Source organism: Sorghum bicolor, chromosome 4 (genome assembly GCF_000003195.3).
Source record: "Sorghum bicolor cultivar BTx623 chromosome 4, Sorghum_bicolor_NCBIv3, whole genome shotgun sequence".
NCBI lineage: Eukaryota > Viridiplantae > Streptophyta > Magnoliopsida > Poales > Poaceae > Sorghum > Sorghum bicolor.
In genome coordinates, this window is record NC_012873.2 from 9,909,994 (window position 1) to 9,933,402 (window position 23,409).

At 47.1% G+C, this 23,409-nt stretch overlaps 2 protein-coding genes across 2 annotated transcripts; both read left to right on the forward strand.

The window, feature by feature from the left end:
- On the forward strand, positions 3,764 to 11,510 carry LOC8077676. Its single transcript, XM_021459640.1, has 6 exons — positions 3,764 to 4,300; positions 4,489 to 4,680; positions 5,329 to 5,862; positions 10,059 to 10,283; positions 10,382 to 10,576; positions 10,680 to 11,510. The coding sequence occupies exons 1-6, from the start codon at positions 4,073 to 4,075 to the stop codon at positions 11,238 to 11,240; spliced, it is 1,935 nt and encodes a 644-aa protein (XP_021315315.1). The 5' UTR covers positions 3,764 to 4,072; the 3' UTR covers positions 11,241 to 11,510.
- Positions 21,871 to 23,099, forward strand: LOC110434732 (peroxidase P7-like). Its single transcript, XM_021459446.1, has one exon. The coding sequence runs from the start codon at positions 21,871 to 21,873 to the stop codon at positions 22,879 to 22,881; it is 1,011 nt and encodes a 336-aa protein (XP_021315121.1). The 3' UTR covers positions 22,882 to 23,099.

Genomic DNA, 23,409 nt, shown 5'->3' on the forward strand with positions numbered 1-23,409 from the left:
TAGCTGTTGAAGGGGTGTTGAGCTGCAAGGGACAACTGGATGGGTGGAGCCATCTGTGAGGACGAGGACCTTTGATTCCTCCTTTGATTAAGATCGGCAGAGGGCAGGGTGGACTGACAGCCAAGGGTGGTGGGCGATGTTGCTGCCGACTGGACAGTAGTTGAGAACCTCCGATTGGGATTAGCGGATGGTTGCCGAGGGAGTGATAGCGACGGGCACTAGACGGTGCGGCTGGTAACAGGGGTGCCACAACTAGAACATGCAAATTCTCCTAGTGAAGTAAACTTCTCCGAGCAAGCAACTTTTAGTATTTAATATAAGCACTTCCCGAAACAATTGCTCATGACCGAGGTTTCTATATGCACACTATTGGTAGTATTCTTATTATTTAGTGTACTAGGGAACTACAATGATCTGGTAGTGTGCGGCTGACTGGGGACAACAGCGCCGTGGGTGTTGTGAGAAAGAAACTCTCTTGCCCTTTTTTTCTCTCTAGAAGAGATGAGGGGCACTTGACCCGAAGGTTATCGCGAAAACCTCATCTCCTAGACGCATCCAAATTCTAAAGCATCAAGTATTTTGGAGCTGAACAAGCAAAGTTATTTATCTCTTGTGTAAGGGAACCGTATCTCTGAAGAGGGCCACAACAAGCATCAAGAATGTTAAGCATGCCAAATTGCCAATGCAGACTCGATCGTACGTCCTACGCTGCAATGATTGAATATTTGAATGATTGTAATTTTTAGGTTCTATATATACGTTGTACTAGTTACCAGCAACAGCCAACGCGATGTCGCGGACTTCTGCTGAATTGGAATGATTAAAGCTGTTGCTCCTTTCATTTACATGTTGATGCTGATACTACGCAAGTACTGTACCACGTTCTTTCCATTATTTTTCTACCCGACAATGTGGCATAATTGAATCGCTTTTTTAGGGTAGGCATAATTGAATCTTGATGAGCAGGTGAAGATTAATTATTGATTCTTTTTGCGCGGGAAAAAATATTGGTATTATTGCATTGGTTCTGCATGGATTTATATTTATGTTTTATCGTCTGTGCTATTATTCCCCGACAATGGTTGGTTGAGAATATTTCGTTACTGATCGTCTTGCACGTGAACTTTTTCCATTTGTAGCGCTACTATGATTTGGGGAACAAATGAGCTAGGCAGAGTAAATAAAACAGGATTATGTGTCTCATCTTTTTCCTGTTTGCTGGATGACTAACGTGAAGCACAAGCAAAACAAACTCCTAGTTAAGTGAGAATATGGACAATAAATCTCATGAATTGTCTAATGATTCTTCTATAGGTACTTTAATTTATCCACAGGCTTCTAATACTTTTGTCTGGTAAGATTTGAGCCTGTGCAAAAGCACTGGTTAATAGACTAGTGAGTATGAAAGAAGGTGGGTCATATACTCGTATCAATTTTCACAAAATAATACTTGGAGGAGGAAAAAATTGTATGGGCTAGAATATTGAGACATAAAGAAGTTCATATTTAGTACTACAAAACAAATTAAAATTACTTATCCTTGCATGCTCTCTCTCTTTAATAATTTATTTTTTATTACACTCACCTTGAGGGCCAATAATTTTCTCGAGTGCCAAAATAAAACTGTCAAAGGAAGTGTAGATTCCTTGGCTAGGGACATAGACCTCCAAGAAAATACATATTCTTGAGTGCTAACTAAACTACCAAGGTAATTACTCATTTCATGAGTTCTAGTCCAAGTCGCCAAGGTAATTTCAGGTTTCTTTAAGTGTTATTAAAAACTACCAAGATAATTACTCATTCCTTGGGTACTATTCAAAATCGCCAAAGTAATTCATATTTATATAGTGCTATTCAAAACCACCAAGATAATTCATATTTTCTTGGGTTTACTTGGAAACCGCCAAGGAAGTTATCATAGCTTTGAAATTCAAATGTTTTGAATACTACAAATGACATCAAATGTATATACAACCTAAACTGAAGTTATAGCATTCGATGAGAACTAAACCTTTTTAGTTAAAACTTTTTTACATTTGAAATCATTTAGAATCTCATATTTTGATTACAAGATTCAACAAAGTGAATATAGAATAAAAAAATAATTCTCAATCATAAATTACGTTGAGGTGTAGTGGTGTAAGTGTGCTTCATGTGGAGCCTTAAAGTCACAAGTTCAATTCCAGGAGCACATGAAAAAGGGCTTTCACTAAGCCAAAACCGCGAATAAAAATATTTTCCCTTATCCTTTCTCCTTGATTGATAGAATTTACTTGATTGTTTACAGATAAGGATTATTTTCTTGATAGTTTTTCCTTGAGGGTTTTGGCACTTGATGTAATTCATGATTCTATAGCGTAAGTTTATATTTTTGCTCCTATTTTTTAACAAAGGCAGAGTTTATCCTTGTTCTGTTTAGAGGATCAGAGTTAACATAGTTAGTTCAACTAAAAGAAGACTAGTTTTCCCATGTGAATTTGCTCCATTTTTTAGTAGCCTATGGTTTTTGTACTCTATAATATTTGGATAGCATTTTTAAATATTTTTTTACAGTGAAATTTGCAAATATTCTAAATCTAAACAAAGTTTTACAAGTTGCATATGCTTAATGAACCATCGGCGGAAGCCGAGAGGGTTAGGATAAGGCTAGAGAGGTTTCATTTTTATTTTTTTAGTTGTCTCTAATTTATTTATTGGACCTTGATGAGCTAGCAGAGCCTAGAACAGGGGGCAAATGATGGCTAGAGATTTAGAAAACAAGAATAAAATCACAAGCAAAGGCAAGAACATCAGTCTCCCTGTTTTTTTAATTAAAAAAAAAGAGGGCTTAGCGTTATACTATCAATGTAGATGTCACAGATGCTTCAGGCAAGATGTATAATTTTATATACAATAAAATAATTTTAAATTAGCTGTTAGCGTCATCATGGATATGTGAGTCATCGAACCAACTTTCAACATTTTCTGAAAAAAAAAGAAATAAAGTAGTACTGTTGAAGGGAACACTGAAAAGATATACTTGTAAATTTTGATGACACAAAGGAATATATATCTACGGCCTCCAGCACACATCCTGACAGAAACACAAGTTGGCACAAGAGCTGACAGGGCGCATCATATGCGCGCATACATGCCAAGATACGCCTACCTACGTACGTGGCTTTGTATGCCATCGATAGGATATTTGGCATTTGTAGACCGATTGAGACGTATACGTACCCGGGTCCCAAAAGGGTTGACGACGACAGTCGCGCACACGCATACTAGACCGCGATGCCCACTTTAGCGAGGGCCGTGTTTAGTTCACTCTAAAATTTCTTTTTTTAAAAAAAAAAATTTTCGTCACATCAAATATTATGACACATTTATAAAATATTAAATATAGATAAAAAAATAAAACTAATTAAACAGTTTATCTAATCTTTTGAGTCTAGTTAGTATATAATTAAATAATAATTATAAAAAAATAAAATTGCTACAGCACCCAAAAATTTCTCACTCCTTAATTAAACAAGGACAGGCTATTAGTAGTACTAGTGTGTTCCCTCACCAGCTGGACCTGGCCTGGGTCCTCACTCTCCTCACTCACCTAACTACCACGTAGGATAGTAGTAGCACCATGCATCTCACACCAGACGTACGTACGCGCACACACATGCACATTGTACCACTGGCTGGCTATGGCATCCAGCCGTTTAGTCGTGGTGTACGATCTAAAGGCAAGATAGATAGAGACGTGTATAAATAAATAGAGTAGTTAATCGATGAGGTCGGTCCTGCAGTTGAAGTGTTTAATAACTGAGCAAGCAACAATGCGCGATGCAATTTGATGGTTCATGCAGGGCGCCATGCCATGCGTTCACGGACTGCAAGCTCGATCTGCCCCTGTTGCGTGTCGGTCCACGCATGCGTGTAACCACCGCAATCGGCCACACTATATAGAGCTCAGGGGAGCAGCAGTGCTGGGACACCGGACGGACTCCATTATCCACAGCAGCAGCTCAATCAATCAGTCCGAGAGGCAGCCTATTCTTGCCAATCCCAGAGTCGAGCAATCTAGCTAGCATCATCCATGGCGCCGGCGTCCTTGTTGTTGACGCGAGTGGCGGCGGCGACGGTGGCCGTGGCGTGCGTGGTGGCGCTCGGCGCCATGGCGCAGCAGCTGTCGCCGACGTTCTACGACGCGAGCTGCCCCAACCTGCAGAGCATCGTGCGCTCCGGCATGGCCGCCGCCGTGCAGCAGGAGCCCCGGATGGGGGCCTCCATCCTCCGCCTCTTCTTCCACGACTGCTTCGTCCAGGTAAAAAGCTAGCTTAGCTTTTGCTTGCTAGTTGCCATATCCAACGTCGCCATCCAACTCCACGGTTAGTTGCGGCATTTCCGCATCTGATCGATGATGAAACCGCTGGACGGACGGAATGACACTGACATGGACGTTGCCGGCCGGCATGGCATGGCATCATGGCATGGCTGGATCGTGCATTGCAGGGGTGCGACGCGTCCGTGCTCCTCGACGACTCGGCGACGCTGACGGGGGAGAAGAACGCGGCGCCCAACGCCAACTCGCTGCGGGGCTTCGAGGTCATCGACGCCATCAAGTCCCAGGTGGAGGCCGCCTGCCCCGGCACCGTCTCCTGCGCCGACATCCTCGCCCTCGCCGCGCGCGACGGCGTCAACCTGGTCAGTCAGAGTCGTCGTTTGCCATTTCCCCTCTGCTTGTTGCCTGCATCATGTCATCGCACGGCCGTCCAAGCATGCTAGGGACACCACACCACCACCACCACCTGCCGACACCCCGTACTGCTTGCTGCCACCCATGTCCATCATCAGTCAGTGAGTAAAAAATGCATCTTGGATTCTTGATGATCCATAGCCATTAGCACAATTAGCCATGCTCATGCATGCAACTCGATCGGCTCGATCGGTCCCGTCAAACTAGCTGCATGAGCAACGTGCGGGGCCAGCAACCTTCACCAACCGCTTACCCCGGGTCCATGGCTAGCACGACGGATGCTTCCTCATCTGATCGATCTTCTTCGCCCTTTTTGTCGTCAAACGCTCAGTCTCACATGTGGCTACTGTACGTCGGTAGCTGCTCTGTTCATCCGTCACAGTAGCAAGTTTTACTTGCACTAGTTGCACTCCATGACACTCGACGAACACAATGTGGTGGTTGTCTTGCAAGTGGCCATACATAGCTGATAGCTTAATTAATCAACTACTATACTACACTTGGTTTAGTAGATTTGTTTGCACTGTAATGTTGGAGATCGAGTAGTAGCATTTTCACTGACATGCATGACAAACAATGGAACAATGCAAATGCAGCTGAGCGGGCCGACATGGGCGGTGCAGCTAGGGCGGCGGGACACGCGGACGGCGAGCCAGTCGGCGGCGAACAGCAACCTCCCGTCGCCATCCTCGAGCGCGGCGGCACTGGTGTCGGCGTTCGCGTCCAAGGGTCTGGACTCGCGGGACCTGGTGGCGCTCTCCGGCGCGCACACGATCGGGGCGGCGCGGTGCGCGAGCTTCCGGTCGCGGATCTACAACGACAGCAACATCAACGCCGGGTTCGCGGCGAAGCGGAAGCAGATCTGCGGGCCGCAGTCGGGCGGCACCGACGGCAACCTGGCGCCGCTGGACGCCATGAGCTCCGTCAAGTTCGACAACGGCTACTTCCGGGACCTCGTGTCCCAGTTCGGCCTCCTCCACTCCGACCAGGAGCTCTTCGGCGCCGGCGTCGTCGACTCCGTCACGGCGAGGTACGCGCGCAACGGCGCCGCCTTCTCGTCGGACTTCGTCACCGCCATCGTCAAGATGGGTAACATCAGCCCGCTCACCGGCTCCTCCGGCGAGATCCGCGCCAACTGCCGGAAACCCAACTAGACCACCAGTCAGCCAGTCAGTTTTCGAGATTCGTGCTGAGGGAGGGAGGGACGGACGGTCTGGATCGGGCGACATGGCCAGCTAAGAGGAGAGTGGCTTTTTTGCGTGGAAAGTGTGGAGTGCGTTGGAAGGGAGCGGCGGAGCGGAGACGATGATGATGATGATGATGATTTCAGGGATTTGGTGGGTGGAGCGCCGCTGTCAGGACGCAGGATAGGATGGATGAGGGAGGGAGGTGGGGCCCAGCGTGCCGTGACACAACGATCACTGCATGGCCATTGCTGCTTTTCGTTAATTTTTATTTTTTTTATTTGGCCGCGCGCATTATTCTTTTCTCTTCTTTGTACCCCGATTTTAACCTGTAAGTTTGTACGTACGTACATTGGTCGATTCATGATTATTTTTTTTCAGGGAGGCGACGAATAATTAAGAACAGACGACATGTGTTTTTGTTTTGTTTCCCTCAAGCAATCTACAACTACAAATGCAATGTGTAGATAAATGGTACTCCGATTTTAGGTCCGGAAAAGACGTCATTTTCCTAATACAGCAAAATAATGCTTAATTCTAGTCAAAATAAAGGCATGTTTAGATCCACTAGTACTAAAAATTAGCGGTTAAAGTTAGTACTAGTGGATTCAAACGACCTGCTTATTAAGGGTACTCAGAATGCAGACTCTATCATAGAGTCTAAAGTTATTTATTACCTCGAATAATGTGGATTTAGAGTCTAAATAAGATTTTAAGTATTATTTTTTCTACCTCTTTCTTCAATAAATATGCTGTCACATCAGCAAAATATCATAAATAATATGTAATTAATTGTCTTAGACTCTGTGATAGAGTCTTGCACTGTGAGTGTCCTAAAACATTAGCTAGAGAGCTGCTCACTATTGGTTACATTAGCAGGTTTAGAGTTGTTAATAGATGCTTACTTTCGACTCCCTATCCTATCATATATAAGTAAGTGGTGGAGCCAAACAGCGAGCTATTAGCTATTAGCTAGCTAATTTTTAATGCTAATGGATTCAAACATGTCCTACATGGTTTTTCAACTGAAGTTAGCATATAGTTATATACGCTTTTTTTAATTTTTCTTTTGTTTCCTTGCGTAGTCAAAACCGTCGGTTGTGCGTCAATGGGGCTAGCACCCGTGTAGTTGCACATAGATCATCATGGTCACGCGCATAAATCAACAACGACAGAATTGGGCAGGTGCAAGTGCAACCACCGTGCAAGTACGTACGTGCCACTAGTAGTAGCACCATGCACCATAATGGCAGCTGTTTCCTGCATTCGACGACGCGGGCAGGGTGTGTTGACGTGAGATGTCTCTCGGTCATTAGGCCTTGTTTAGTTCAACCTGAAAACCAAAAAGTTTTCAAGATTCTCCGTCACATCGAATCTTGTGGCACATACATGAAACATTAAATATAGACGAAAATAAAAACTAATTACACAGTTTAGCTGTAAAATCACGAGACGAATCTTTTGATCCTAGTTAGTCCATGACTGGATAATATTTGTCACAAACAAACGAAAGTGCTATAGTACCGATATTTTTTCACTTTTCACAACTAAACAAGGCCTTACCAAAATGTGTCATATCCGTACCACTACCATGTGACACGTACGCACCGACGACGGACACGGCCGGTCACCGCAATCAGATCAGAGAAGCTAGCGGCAAAATGTGATTAGCAGAGGATTCTCGTTACGATGATCGATGTGATTTGCGTGGCTGCCCTTCTGTAGCAGTTGGTTGCCGGACATCTATTGCATACTGGCATGCATGGTCAGACAGATCGAGATGATTGTGGCGACTGTTTTGCTCAACGGAATCGAAGAAGCTTTTGGTTTGGTTTTGTGATGGACAATAATGTCCTTCGGATCCGTTCAACTTTCGAGATCCATCAATTTCCCTCCCTCGTCTATAAATCTGGTTTTTCTTATCATCTCAGCTTTTAAACCGTTTGTTTTTACACCCTAAGTGATTTTAATGATAAGTTTTTTTTTTCTGATATGGTGTCACGTCAGTCATCTTATACATGATGCCACTTTTGTCCAATGGTTATAAATCGGACTAAGTTAAAAGTCCAGGAACTAAATCAGACCCAAAAAAAATATTTTTACAAAAATTCTAAAAATTCATCAGAATCTTTTTACATGGAGCATAATGCAAATAAAAATCCTTAAATCCAATTTAATTATAGAAAACTCATACAATTTTTGTCTTGGCTCAAAAAAATTATTAATTTTTAAGATTAAGCTAGATTTTAGGACATTTAATTGCATATATTTTTTTTTTCAAAATACATTTTATAGTCCGATTCACCCCTGAACTATCAAACATAGACTGATTTACTTCTTTTGGCGCCATATAATACGTCTGGCGTGATGTCATGTCAGAAGCTATATCAAAATCACTCAAGATAGGAAAACAAACAATCGAGGTTGAGAGGTCAGAAATACCCGGCCGATTATAGACGAGGGAGGGAAATCGGACAATCAGGAAAGTTGCGGGAAACCTTTGTTGTCCATTTTCGGTCGTGGATCCCCCCAACATGCATCTGCTCTCTGCAGGCCGCCATGGGCTTTCGGAGCCTCGCAACCGAAACTCATCACCCCTTATTTCCAGCTGGACTGGGCCTCAGCGTGCCCGTCCGTTGACGCCTCCTGTACGGTGATCAGCTGATGGCCTAAAAATACGAGCCCAAAAGCCCCAAACACTCCATCGTCGCCTCTCGTGTGGTCGCCCTGTTTCCCGCATAGTTTATTTTACCACGCAGTGCGACGCGACGTGGCGCCACCCAACCCCACCACGGCACCACCACCAGTAGGCGTGGCACCGCACCCACCGCTCGCCTGAACAAACAAACTAAACTAGCCGCCGGTGCACCAGGGTGTTTAATCATGGCCCGCGCGAATAAGGCATTGTTTAGTTCCAAAATATTTTGCAAAATCGATACTGTAGCTTTTTCGTTTGTATTTGACAAATATTGTCCAATCATGGACTAACTAGGCTCAAAAGATTCGTCTCGTCAATTTCGACCAAACTGTGTAATTAGTTTTTATTTTTGTCTATATTTAACATTTCATGCATGTGTCTAAAGATTCGATGTGACGGAGAATCTGAAAAAATTTTGCAAAATTTTTTTGAACTAAACAAGGCCTAACCTTGGACATCGGGCATCGGATGCGTTTGGCCGACGGCGGCGTGGCATCTGTGCTGCGTGCGCTTGCAACCAGGTTCGGCCACCGCCACCCCAAAGCCCCAAGCCGCCAGGCCAAGCCAGACGCAGGATCTTAGCAGCCGGGTTACGGGAACATGGTCACGTTCCCCCGTTCCGGGAACTTCGTCCCGAAACGTGGAACGGGAACATCATGGAACATCGTTTTCAAATGCGGTGGAACACGAATCATATATAGAAGCAATCATAGGAACGTCAGTCCCAAGCGACTATGGAACTTCGTGGTGTGTGTGCATACTGCGCCGTGCCTGTCAGTGAGCGGTCGGCGAAAAATCTAGATGGTGATTGACTCATTGGCCTAGACCTGCAATGAGCCTTAAAGTTAGAGTTGGACAGCCCTAAATGAAACAAAAATACAATAGTAAATTATATCACGCTAGGAATCGAATTCATTTGGTTCAAAACAACACGTAAAACTACCTGAGCCAGCCACTACGTCCCAAACACGTTCCTTTAGAAAGTGGAACGCGTTCCGCAACTTAAAGGAACGAGACAAAGCTATATACCCCCTACGTTCCATAGTTTATGAGAATGTCGTACCGCGTACCACGTTCCCGTACCACGTACCCTATGTTGCGGGAACTTTGGCTGCTAAGCGCAGGACCCTGGACCCAACCCGGAGTCGCGCCGAGGAATATTGGAATGGACGGCCGAGGGCGGGGCGCGCTAGATTCCGTCCATCCGCGCCCGGCCCACGCGCGGCGAACGCAACGGACGGCCACCATCATTCGCACGTTTACCGCCACTATCCAGGTCCAGGACGTACCCCTGCGAACGCTAGTCGGTGGGCGGTGGCAGTGCGCCAGCGCCCCCACTCAGGCAGGCACTGCTGCAGTGTGCAGTCGGGTCGGCCAGCTAGTAGCGGATACTCTGACGACAGCCTAAAAAGCTTCGTCTCATCCCTCTGACTCTGAGCTCGAGTACTGTAGGGTTGTGATGGCGAGGCGGTTGCTGCTCCTGCCGGCGCTGCTGGTCGCCGCCGCGCTCGCGGGCGGCGCGGGCGCGCAGCTCTCGGCGGGGTTCTACTCGTCGACCTGCCCCACCGTGGAAAGCGTCGTGCGCCAGGCCATGTCGCAGGCCGTCACGAACAACACCCGCACCGGCGCCGCCATGCTCCGCCTCTTCTTCCACGACTGCTTCGTCAATGTGAGTGTGAGCTTGAGCGACCGGCAATGCTTGCTTATACGACATGCGTTCATTTAATACCGTGTAATTGGATCGTTCCTCTTCCTCCCCCCACCCAGGGCTGCGACGCCTCGCTGCTGCTGGACGACACGCCCACGACGCCCGGCGAGAAGGGCGCCGGCGCCAACGCCGGCGCCTCCACCTCCGGCTTCGACCTCATCGACACCATCAAGACGCAGGTCGAGGCCGCCTGCCCCGCCACCGTCTCCTGCGCCGACATCCTCGCCCTCGCCGCCCGCGACGCCGTCAACCTGGTCTGTTGTTCCTCCCGCCCCGTGCTCTTCTTCTCTCCGCCCTTTTCCCGTTCCGTCTCTGCTCTGCAGCCCCCAGGCTAAACGTGCGTGTGGTGTGCATCAGCTCGGCGGCCCGAGCTGGGCGGTGCCGCTGGGCCGGCGGGACGCGACGTTCCCGAACAGCACGGGCGCCGGGACGGACCTGCCCGGCCCTGACACCGACCTGGACGGCCTGGTGGCCGGGTTCGCCGCCAAGGGCCTGACGTCGCGGGACCTGGCGGCGCTGTCGGGCGCGCACACGGTGGGGATGGCGCGGTGCGCGAGCTTCCGGACCCGCGTCTACTGCGACGACAACGTGAGCCCGGCGTTCGCGGCGCAGCAGCGCGGGGTGTGCCCGGTCCCGGCCGCGGGCGGCGACGACGCGCTCGCGCCGCTCGACTCGCTCACTCCGGACGAGTTCGACAACGGCTACTACCGGAGCCTGATGACCGGCGCCGGCCTGCTGCACTCGGACCAGGAGCTCTTCAACAACGGGGCGCTCGACTCGCTGGTCAGGCTCTACGGCACCAACGCCGACGCCTTCTCGTCGGACTTCGCCGCGTCCATGGTCAGGCTCGGCAACATCGCCCCGCTCACGGGTGCCGCCGGGGAGATCAGGCTCAACTGCAGGACAGTCAATTCGTGACTTCAGTTTCAGAATCACAAGGGATGCGAATCTGTTTGACTCGTTCATTGATTCGATTCCATGCGACGAATGAAGCATGACAGGAATGAAAAGTAGAAAAATAGGATTCGAATGATTCCATTCCATTGCATCATTGAATTGATACTGTTCTTTTCCCCGCAACCACAAAGGAGTTGTAGAGTTTTCTCCATTTCTTCGAAGATTTGGAATTTCGAAAGCGACGTATGTACATTCTCTTGGAAATATCACTTAGGCATTTTCTTATTTTAATTCTTCGCTCGAGTATTATCAGTGATCAGTGGCAACTGTAGAGCATACCTTTGAAACGGCACGTGGCCTGTTTCACTATCTCTACTTCATGTTGCTGTATGGCATATATGGCCATAGTTCAAACCTTATCTATTCGATTGTTACAGTGGAATCTTTTCTTTTGCCAATAATCCCTCTATTTTTAAAATACAAGGTATATTGTTTTTATCATATGTTAAACTTCTTGAAATTTAACCAAATTTATAGACATTTATACAAAACACCTACAATATCAAATAAATGTAATTCGTAGTGGATTTATAAATCTAATTTGATGGTGTACATGTTATGGAAACTTTGTTCATGTTAGATTAATTTGTCCCATAACAAAACCAAAATACCTTACATTGGTTGTGTGTTAATAAAATTACACTAACGGCCCTTAAACTTATTTGATTGTTTCACCTAAGCTTAAAACATACTACTATGGACCATAAGTCAAGTTTAGGAGGCTCAAATTTAACGGGCTAGGAGATGCAAGTAGGAGCTAAGGGGCTGTTTAGCTCCGAGTCTACCAGGCAACTCTGCTCTCAAGCATCAATCTTAGCCCTAGGTGTTGATTTTGAACGTCCAGGATGGGTACTTGTATCTAATATAAGTTTGTCTAACTCTAATCTAGCGACAATAGTGTAAGGTCGATCTCAATGTAAGGCCCTGTTTGGTTAGAGACAGTAAACTTTACCGCCTATGATATAGAATGTTTGGACATATGCATGAAGTATTAGATAATTTACTAGACAATTTTTAAACATTCACACCATCAACCAAACACTCCCTAAGTTTCATATCCTCTTAGATGTTAAAAAGCAGCGTAAATAAATTTCATGCTCGTAAAACTCATGTCCTCCAATAACACTTTTTTTCTATCTGTCTCTTTATTTATACTACGCTACATCGGCTTATCTAAAAAGTTTGGACTAGGGAAATACATTAGGGCACTCACAATGCAGACTCTATCATAGAGTCTAAAGTTATTTATTACCTCGAATAATGTGGACTTAGAGTCTAAATAAGACTTGGAGTCTTATTTTTTCTACCTCTTTCTTCAATAAATATACTACCACATCAGCAAAATACCATAAATAATATGTAATTAATTGTCTTGGACTCTGTGATAGAGTCTTGCATTGTGAGTGCCCTTACAAACTCCAAGGGCTTGATGACACAAACTCCAAACTTCATGATCTTATCCCTTGTTCAGCAACTAGTAATAACAAATTAAACATTTGGAAAAAGGTTCCTTATCCTGTTATCCGCAAGTTGACGAAGAATATATATGTTGAGTCACCTGAAGTGATATCGCCTCTTGTCCATTAACTAAGACCAACCCGTCCAAATGGCCAAATTGTCGTGTTCGTGGACGTGGCGGTTTTGCTGGACAGCAGTGTGTGCACTGCCGGCGTCCGTGAGCGGACCACTAGCACACATCCCGTGACAGACAAAAATACAAGGATCCGACAGTGGAGATTAGCAGGAAAGACGAGCAATCCGGCGAGACGCGCACGTCAAGCCTCATTTTGGTTTCTGATCGAATTCTTGTAAAAACCTTGGAAAGTGACATGCCAACAAGAGAAAATGCGCGCCCGAGTTGCATTTGTCTGTGCTGTATATATGCCCGTCTGCACGTGTTCCTACGGAGGCGCGGATCCGGACATGTTCGCCTTCTTCGTCAGATCGAGGCGGGTCTCGCCGCGCACTGCAGGTGCCACCGTGCCAGGCTGCCAGCCGAGTGCAAGCACTTCCATCGCTGCTGATTTTTCTCCACCGTGATTTTTTTTTTGTCTAAGCTGAGACTTCCATTCGTCCTCCAGTAACGTCGTCGTGTGACAAAAAGGAAAAAAAAATAGCTAACAGACGATCCTCCGTTGTCCAGGAGCTCACCGATCAGGAGATACGCTCAATTGCCGCCGTCCTCCGCGTTGTGCCTAACGATTCATTCTACGTGATCTTGCCCGTGGCTCGGCTGGCCACCAGTAACAGGTAGCTGCCGAGCCGATTATTAGCCAATCCAGAGCAAAGCACTTCAGTTGGAACGTTGCTGGAGCTCTAGGCTATGTTGCATGGTCGCAACCGAGGACTCCCTCGAGATGATCACGACCTCCTTCAGAAACTTCCAGATGCTGGGCCTTGTCTCATTTGAGGGCTTTAGGCCTTGTTTAGTTCACTCCAAATCTAAAAAAATTTCAAGATTTCCCGTCACATCGAATCTTGCGGCACATGCATGAAGCATTAAATATAAACAAAAACAAAAACTAATTACACAGTTTGCCTGTAAATCGCGAGACGAATCTTTTGATCCTAGTTGGTTCATGATTGAACAATATTTGTTAAATAAAAACGAAAGTGCTACAGTCTACGTTACACGAGTACGGGTACGAGTATCCGATACAATACGTATCGGATACGCGGATACACACTTTCTCAAAAGAAAATCCACTAAAATGGTGTATCCGCGTATCCGACGAGTATCGGATACCGATACGTTACCTCCCTTGGAGTATCCGTGTAACATAGGCTATAGTAGCGAAATCCAAAAAATTTTCGGAACTAAACAAGGCCTTAGTCTGGTTAAACTCGAGATTTAGCTAAAGTGAAGGATTCTCCTAAGTAACTCCTAAATAATAAGTCTATAGCTCACAGTAATATACACACTCTCATCTATAGACACAATAGAGTCAGAAAATATCATAACGAGCATCAACTAAGAAGACTATTAAGACGTAACCGTCACCTCTGTCGCGATCGCGCTCTACTTAAACCTATGCATAGAGGGTGGACTACAGAGGACTCAATGGACCTGTCACTCCCGCGATCTTCCACACGTCTTGACATATCAGGGAGCATTCGTAGGTACATATAATATCTAAGCACCACGCTTACATAATATGCACCATCTAACCTGCTCGAGTATTAAATTAGGCGCCGTCCCCTGCCGGACCTTGGGGCGGAGCTAGCGGCTCCACGAGGCTTTCCCCTGGCCCGTCGCGGGCCAGAGGCGTGGGCGATCTGATGAGGAACATGTCGGGGAAGGGCCTAGAGCGTCCTGGCCTCAGAAACGGGGTCAGGGATCCTGGACCTCTGCCGTCCACGTCGGGCTCCCCTTGCATGATGTCCCGAGCGTCTCCCGCGCACCGGTTGGGGCGGGAGAGGCTCAGGACAAGGCTCAACGTCATCACGAGGCGGGAGGAGGACCATGTCGTAGCCGGAGCCAATGGACATGAACTCCAAACTCCCAAACCTCATGATGGTGGTGCCGCGGCGAAGTGGACGAAAACCGTCCGCCATCCGAGTTTTTCCTGGAGGAAAAGATGTCACACGCAGAAGGCCCCTATCTGGCGCGCCAACTGTCGGTGTTTGGACTCAGGGTCCAGGCACTAACAACTAATGAGTCTGCGTGCCCCTTAACCTGAATGGTGATGCAAGAAGAACACTGAGGGTTTATACTGGTTCGGACCAACGATGCCCTAAGTCCAGTGGGGGGGGTCGGATCTTGTATTATCTTGCACCCGAGAGTGCTTGTAGTAGGGGTGTACAAGCTTGCACGAGAGAGAGAAGTAGTCCCAGGTCTCGACTTGATAGATGTTCATGTGGTGTGTTGATGACTTAATTCTAGTGGAACCTGAGTTCTAGGGTGTCTAGCTGTTGGGTTGCTCTGACTCTAAGAGGTGCCATGCCTCCCTTTTTATAGCCACAAGAGAAAGCAGGGTTTTACATGTGCAAATAGTGCCGTCTATTCTTGTTATGCAGGAGACTTATGGCATCGGTACTGCGCAGATTGGTCGCCATGTCCTTGTGGTAGTGGTAGCGGCGTGGTCGTCCCTATTGGGGGTGTCGCTGAGGCCCTATGCTCTGCCCTGCACCAGTAGCACAGTAATTTCCTAGACATGGTTACAGTAGTGTGAGTTAACACTTCCCATTCCTCTTTCTGTCGTGCCGTACCCACAGTATCATGAGTAAGGCTCTACAAGGACGAGAGTTGTTGGAATAGTAGGCGTCGTGTCCTGCCGCGGTATGGGAGGAAGCATGGTTCGCGTCGCGTCAACGATACGATCGCCGTGTGTGAGAAGCCTGGTGCCGAGGCCGAGGCTCGGGCGAGTCATTGATTGCGCTTGAGGTCGGGGCTCGGACGAGGCGTTAATTGCGCTCGAGGCCTGGGCTCGGGCGAACCGTTGATTGCTTATGCCGAGGGGAGGTGAGCGTCTGCAGGTCTCTTTTGTCGCTTTTTATCCTCTTGTTTAGGGTATCCTATTTTGTGGTACCCAACACTAAGTTTATCTCCGAATTTTTTTGTGCTATTTCTGTGTGACAGTACAATGTAGTTAAGCAGATGTTGAAGTAATACGCCGTACCTATAAGTCGTACTTTGTTCTGCTAACCAACAGTGTTTTTCTCTCATAATAAATCAGCGAATAATACTTTTAGCCATAGTTTTTAGACCAGTGAACAGGCTCTAAGTCTATCTTAGAAATTTTCATGCTATTTAGATAGAGCTAAAATATATCGAAATTTATGTCTAAATTCAATATATCAAAATTCATATATACAATATATATCAAAATTTATATCACTAAATTTAATATATCAAAATTCATACATATAATATAATAAAATTTATATTACTAAAATCTAACGGCTAACATAAATAGAAGCAACCTTAGTTCCGGTTAGAGCAAGTTTAATAATATAGCTCACTTGCTGGCTGTAAGGTTTTTTTAGTCTTCTCTCAGCCTACCCATACAATTGTTAGCTATTCACTATTAATATATGACCCTACTTATCTCTCTCATAAAATTTCTTGATTTCTGTGCCTAAACTCGCTGTAAGTTTACAACCCACTATAATACTTGCTCTTAGGGCAATCACAATGCAAGACTCTATCACAGAGTCCAAGACAATTAATTATATATTATTTGTTGGGGGCTGGCCGCATCCTTCCCCCTGGCTGCCTCGGAGGATAACCTCCGCCCGGAGAACCTTCGTACGAATATGTGCGGAGGTTCTGAGGGAGACTAATATTAACGCGTCTCTTGTGATACTGAGCAATTGCAGGGGCTAAGACAACGACGGAGGTCATGAACGGAGAAGGAAGAAATTGGCCGCATCCTCCCCCTGGTTGCCTCGGAGGATAACCTCCACCCGGAGAACCTTCGTACGAATATGTGCGGAGGTTCTGAGAGGGACTAATATTAACGCGTCTCTTGTGATACTGAGCAATTGCAGGGGCTAAGACAACGACGGAGGTCATGAACGGAGAAGGAAGGAACCTTCGGGCCTTGCCGTGACGGAGGATGGACGAAGGAAGCGCGAAGGACGCGGCGGAGGGGACGAGCCTCCGGCGCGTCTGAGCCGAGGAACCTCCGGCGAGGCCAAGCCGAGGAACCTTCGGCGTGGCCAAGCCGAGGAACCTCCGGCATACGTGCGTCGAAGGTTCGACGATCGGGCGGAGGATTCAAGCGTTCGACGAGTTGAAGCCCCGGCCGTGGAGCGCGCGAGGAGCTCGTGGTGTGAAATTACATAAATGACTTGGGGTCAGTAGACTGTAACGTAGGAATATGCCAGGATATTCTCCCACCGTCACGGGGCATTTCTGTAATTATCTATCTTAGGTCGGTTTCTGAGCCCTATATAAGAGGAGCGATGCCACCATTAAGAGAGAGAGAGCATTTACCGTTTTCACCGACTGTTGAACCCACCGTCCATTGTCGCTTAGTCTCTCACTGCATCGCGTGAGAAGGCTCTCGATTCACCGTGTTGCTGGGGAGTGCAGTGCGCATTTTCCCAACATTATTTATGGTATTTTGCTGATGTGGCACCATATTTATTGAAGAAAGAAATAGAAAAAATAAGACTCCAAGTCTTATTTAGACTCTAAGTCCACATTGTTCGAGGTAATAAATAACTTTAGACTCTATGATAGAGTCTGCATTGTAAGTGTCCTTGGTGGTTATACTGTATCATGGACCATAATTGTCCTCATCCGCATGCGCCAACCATCCGATTCCACCCGGTCGCCGCTACCCACGCACTCCTTGGCCTTGTTTAGTTCCAAAAAGTGAAAAGATTTCGGTACTGTAGCACTTTCGTTTGTTTGTGATAAATATTATCCAATCATGGATTAACTAGGATCAAAAGATTCGTCTTGTGATTTACAGCTAAACTGTATAATTAGTTTTTTTTCGTCTATATTTAATGTTTCATGCATGTGCCACAAGATTCGATGTGACGGGGAATCTTGAAAACTTTTTGGTTTGCAGGAGGAACTAAACAAGGCCCTTCGCTGAAAAATATGACAGATTGAACATTGATAGAGTCAGCTTCGGCCTTGTTTAGTTCCCCAAGTGAAAAATTTCGTGACACTATAGCACTTTCGTTTGTTTGTGGTAATTATTGTCCAACTATGGACTAACTAGGCTCAAAAGATTCGTCTCGTCAATTTCGACCTAACTGTGCAATTAGTTTTTATTTTTATTTATATTTAATACTCCATGCATGTGTCTAAAGATTCGATGTGATGGGGAATCTTGAAAAATTTTGTGTTTTCGGGTGGAAGTAAACAAGGCCTTCCTGTCGGACTGTGAACTTTTGGTTCACTTCTTCAATCAAACACACCATAATAACCCCCCAGATTGGAAGCATTTCACCCAAACATTTTCCAACCATATCATTTTCAGGGAATCCAAGATCTTCAAAGTCAAAAGAAGCTCTAATTCAACAGCTGATACTCTGGCACGAGAAGCCTTTCTACATAGGACTGTTCAGAGCAATAATATACAGTATTCATGCTCGCATGAACACCATGAAATGGAATGTCCTCTTACTTAAGTTCTACACTTTGTAGACTTGATCAATGTAACAATCATTGCAGCTCGTTGCTGCTGATAATAAAGTTGTTTCTTGTCAAAAAAAAATGTTAAGGCCCTGTTTAGTTTCCCACCTAAAAAAATTTTCATCCATCCCATCAAATCTTTGAACATATACATGAAACATTAAATATAGACAAAAAATAAACTAATTACATAGTTTGGTTGAAAATCGTGAGACGAGTCTTTTAAGCCTAGTTAGTCTATAATTAGCCTTAAGTGCTACAGTAACACACATGTGATAATGACAGATTAAATATGCTTAATAGATTTGTCTCTTGCAGTTTTCAGACGAGCTATGTAATTTGTTTTTTTATTAGTTTTTAAAAACCTCTCTCGACATATTTCCGACACATTCGATGTGATACTCAAAAATTTGTCATCTCCAATCTAAACATGGCTTAAAGTAGTGAAGAATAGTATGACCCTTTCAACTGCTCTCCTCTCTCTCTCTGCATTTTGCCTTGTTAACCTGAGAATATCCTGCATTTCTGCACATGGTGCTCTGGATGAATTCCTCCGCCCTTTGGTCATTGCATGTTTCACTCAGCTAAATATACCATACGATGCAATTAATGATGGAGAAGCCTTGCATTGCAAATGCAAAATATACCACGCGATGGAATGATAGAAGCTCATCCTCACGCACAGTGCTGCTGGCCATACTGCACTGCATCATGCATATATATATATAGGCACCATAACTGTCCTGATCCGCCAACCGTCCGATCTCACGCGGTCGCCGGCCCCGGCCTCCTCCGATCCTCCACCTCGCCGCGCGAGGAAACATCTCCGTGCACCGGCCGCCCACGGCAGGCAGCGAGCGGCAGTTTTGGCCTATGGGCGGTTTGAGCGCCCTTCCCAATACGGGCAAGACGGGCTACGGTCGGTGTCGGAGCGTAAGGCCAGAGATTGTACGTACGTCGTACGGTGACTGCCTCACGCAGAGCACGCGGTAAAGGAACGAACGCATGCAGCAAGCAGAGGCGAGGGGTGGAGATGTCGAGTTGTACGTGACCTGCACACGGATCGATCGGGCTCTCGCGGCTTCCGCCGTCGCGAACCATCGGTGACCTGTCCATGCATCAAGTGCTCCTGCCGCCGCCGCCGCCGCTTGAACCGCACGGAAAGCAGGTGACTCATCTCATATATTCACACCGTATTCTGTAAAAGTGCTACCTGTAAGCTGGTGCCTGTCCGTCCGTTAAATAGTTGAATTCATTTTTCTGTTGTTGAGCTGACGATGTATTGTATCTCCTGCAGTTCAACTATGATCAGAGCGTGTATGGATTTAGAGAATATTTCAGGAAGCATGGTTTCAAGTATTCTGAAACAAACTAGATCTGTCATTAAAAATCTGCCTTAAGAGTAATCCTAGGTCTTGAGCAGCATGGAGGCCAGTTGTTGTTTGGAATTGAAATGCAGTGAGGCTCTACTAGTGTTGGTGGTGTCTTCACTCTTAACTAGTTTATTCAAGAACCTGTTTGGTTGCTATGGCTACGCAGGCAAGTTCCGGGTGCTGTGTAGAATCTCAGTGGTCCGATTTCTTTTTGGTTTGGATCCTGGAAAAAAGATGCCTGGCCTAGGCAGCAATTCCAGGCCCGGGACAGTAACCAAACAGGCCATGCCTGGGCAGGCCATAAACCAAACAGGCCTCATGTCATGTAGTAATAGTGTAAAAAAACACTCAGCTAGGAGTGAGTTTCTTTTTTTTTTCCAGCGTTAGTGATTTGTGATTTTATCGGATTGGGCAACTGTATCGTCGGTGCTGGCAGTTGTTACTTGTTAGAGGCAAAAGCCCGTGGACTATATGATGTTATGAATTATTTTTGTTAATAAAACAATGAGGAGACTAGTTGCCATATATATATATATATATATATATATATATATATATATATATATATATATGGAAATTCCTTTGTACACGTACGTGTAGTTACTCTCATCTTCATAAACTACATTGTGTATGTATTCATACTTGTTTATCAGTTTGAATATGTTTATATACTCATATTAAGATACTCAGGATCTTACCACGCGAAAATTTTTCAAAAAAATTATATTTTAAATATATTACTAAAATGCCACTACTATATTATATACAATAAGTATAACCATATACTCTATGTATGTATGCATACTTAACATACATATCACTCTAGATGGTCTAGTATGATCATATACTTTGTTTATATACATTTCGTCCGGTCATATACACCTTAAATCTAGAGATACATAGATGAGAGTAACTACACGCGCGTGTAAAAGAAACGCGTCCTATATATGTATATATGGATCCGATTGGGATTTCTACCTAGAAGTACTATATGTAGCCAAATATCATAAGTGTATTCTAGAAAATAGTCTATATATTCTGAGCATGAAAAGCAAGAGGAGCCAAGAGTTAGAGCAACTCCAAGACTATGATTTTCCTAATTGTTAGGAATAGAGATTTTGATAGGAAAATACACTCTAAGAACATTTTCAATTGGTTATTATCTAAATATAGTTAGCAAAATATAGAAAGTGACAATGACTCTATAATACACACAATATATAAAAAAGTTGTTGGGGGTGAGAAATGACCACCACATACCGGCGCAACACACCACCAAAATTCTAAAAGTTAAATGCACGTGGAATGCTCATCACGTCACACAATCATACCATACATTCCTGTCAGCTCGTCTTTTCCTTAGCATGCCAACCTCATGTCACTCATGTCACTGTCTGGTGAATAAATTATTGACACATGATGCCTCATAATGCGTCAAATCGCAATGCCACACCCTCAATGCTGATGCTTATAACATGTGATACTACAAGACTATCCAATGGTGATACTGGAGGTAGGGTGCCAGGAAGGAATGGATTCTTGATATCTTGTGGTAGCTCACTGAGTCCCGGTCTAGGACGCAGTGAGAATTTCACTCTTGGATGCAAGAGTTAACTTCAGTGGTGTCGCCGCTGTTTCCTCTGCCTGCTCCTGTGACATGGTGCACAAATTCTGTGACATGGTGCATACTTTGTGACGTTAGGAATCACACGGAAAGCAGGTGACTCATCCATCCATGGAGTACAAGCAAGGCAACCGTTTACGGCCACCCTATCTATCAGCCTGCTCACTCTCTTTCTTCTTTCTAGAACCCGGCCAAGCCAAACCTATGCTAGGAATCCAAACACGATACCACTCGGCAGCTGGCTCGAGTCGGATCGGAGGACACCAGAGACACAGAGAGACGGGTGTGTGCTGTGCCTGTGCATGCCCATGCATGCATGCATGGCGCAGCCCATTCCGCGTGTGGTCAACCGACCGACCACTGCACACGCGACGTATGTATCCCCGTCACTCACCTTTGCCGCCACTTTCACTTCACTTCCTGCTTCCCTCTCGTGATATCGTCCTCCATCACCTTTGCTCTGCTCTGCTCACCAAGTGCTCACCTCAATCTCATCCCATGGCCGGTGGTGCCGTGTCTGCTTCGCTCAGGACCCTCGTGCTCCTTCTCCTGGCCATCGTCTCTTCTCCCCTCGCCGGGCGGCGCACGGCCGCAGCGCTGTCGACCAAGTACTACGACAAGAAGTGCCCCGGCCTACAACCCGCGGTGCGTTCCGCCATGGCGCGGGCGGTGGCGGCGGACCCACGCGCGGGGGCGTCCGTGCTCCGCCTCTTCTTCCACGACTGCTTCGTCAACGGCTGCGACGCCTCCGTCCTCCTCGACGACGCGCCCGCCGGCGAGAAGGGCGCGGCGCCCAACGCCAACTCCCTCCGCGGCTTCGACGTCGTGGACGCGGCCAAGGCCGCCGCGGATTCCGCCTGCGGCGGGCCCGGCACCGTCTCCTGCGCGGACGTGCTCGCGCTGGCCGCCCGCGACGCCGTGTCGCTGCTGGGCGGCCCGTCGTGGGCCGTCCGGCTGGGCCGCCTGGACGCGCGCACCGCCAGCCGCGACGCCGCCGACGCGCTCCTCCCGGGCCCGGCCTCCAACCTGTCGTCCCTCGTCGCCTCGTTCGGCGCCAAGGGCCTGTCGCCGCGCGACATGACGGCGCTGTCGGGCGCGCACACCGTCGGCAGGGCGCGCTGCGTCACGTTCCGCGGCCGCGTCAGCGGCGGCGGGGACGACGACCCCGCCGCGTCCATCGACGCCGGCTTCGCCGCGCAGATGCGCCGGGCGTGTCCGGACGGTGCGGACGGCAACAACGTCGCGCCGCTGGACGCGGTCACCCCTGACAGGTTCGACAACGGGTACTTCCAGGACCTGGTGCAGCGACGGGGGCTGCTGCATTCCGACCAGCAGCTCTTCGGCGGCGGCGGCGGCGGATCGTCGCAGGATGCGTTGGTGAGGAAGTACGCCCGCGATGGAGCCGCGTTCGCGAGTGACTTCGCCAAGGCGATGGTGAGGATGGGTAACCTGGCGCCGGCGCCCGGGACGCCGCTGGAGGTCAGGATCAACTGCCACAGGCCCAACTAGAACTAGCTAGGCTACACAGATCGATGGTGCGGCATTGTTGCTAGCTACGAAGCTAGTAGCAGACAGTGCAGCGCATTAGCTCGTAGATATACATATACATACATACATCTGCCAAAGATGGTTGTGCAGAAAGCATATGCAATGCATGATAGGATTATTCGTTCCTGTGTTCATATCATACCCAAGGAATAAATAATTAAGAAAGTGTAGTCACAAGCTTCTTTCTGATCGTAACTGCGTCCTGTCATCCCCTGTGCTCTTGTGCAACCTGTACATGCATATGTTATATATGAGCTGCGTGTTGCGACGAGACGAGTCACGATGGAGACGCTGGGTGGCTGGACATCCGGCGCGCCCGCGCCGCATGGGGGTCGTGGGCGTCGTTGTTGTATAGTACATCTGTGCACGATAGGCCTGGGCCTGGCGACGGCAGCGTGCATGCACCAACAAGTAGCGTGACAGCTAGCTCAGGTCGGCGGCTGTGTGTGATTGTGTGTCCCGTGCAGCCGTGCCACGGCGTGCCATCTC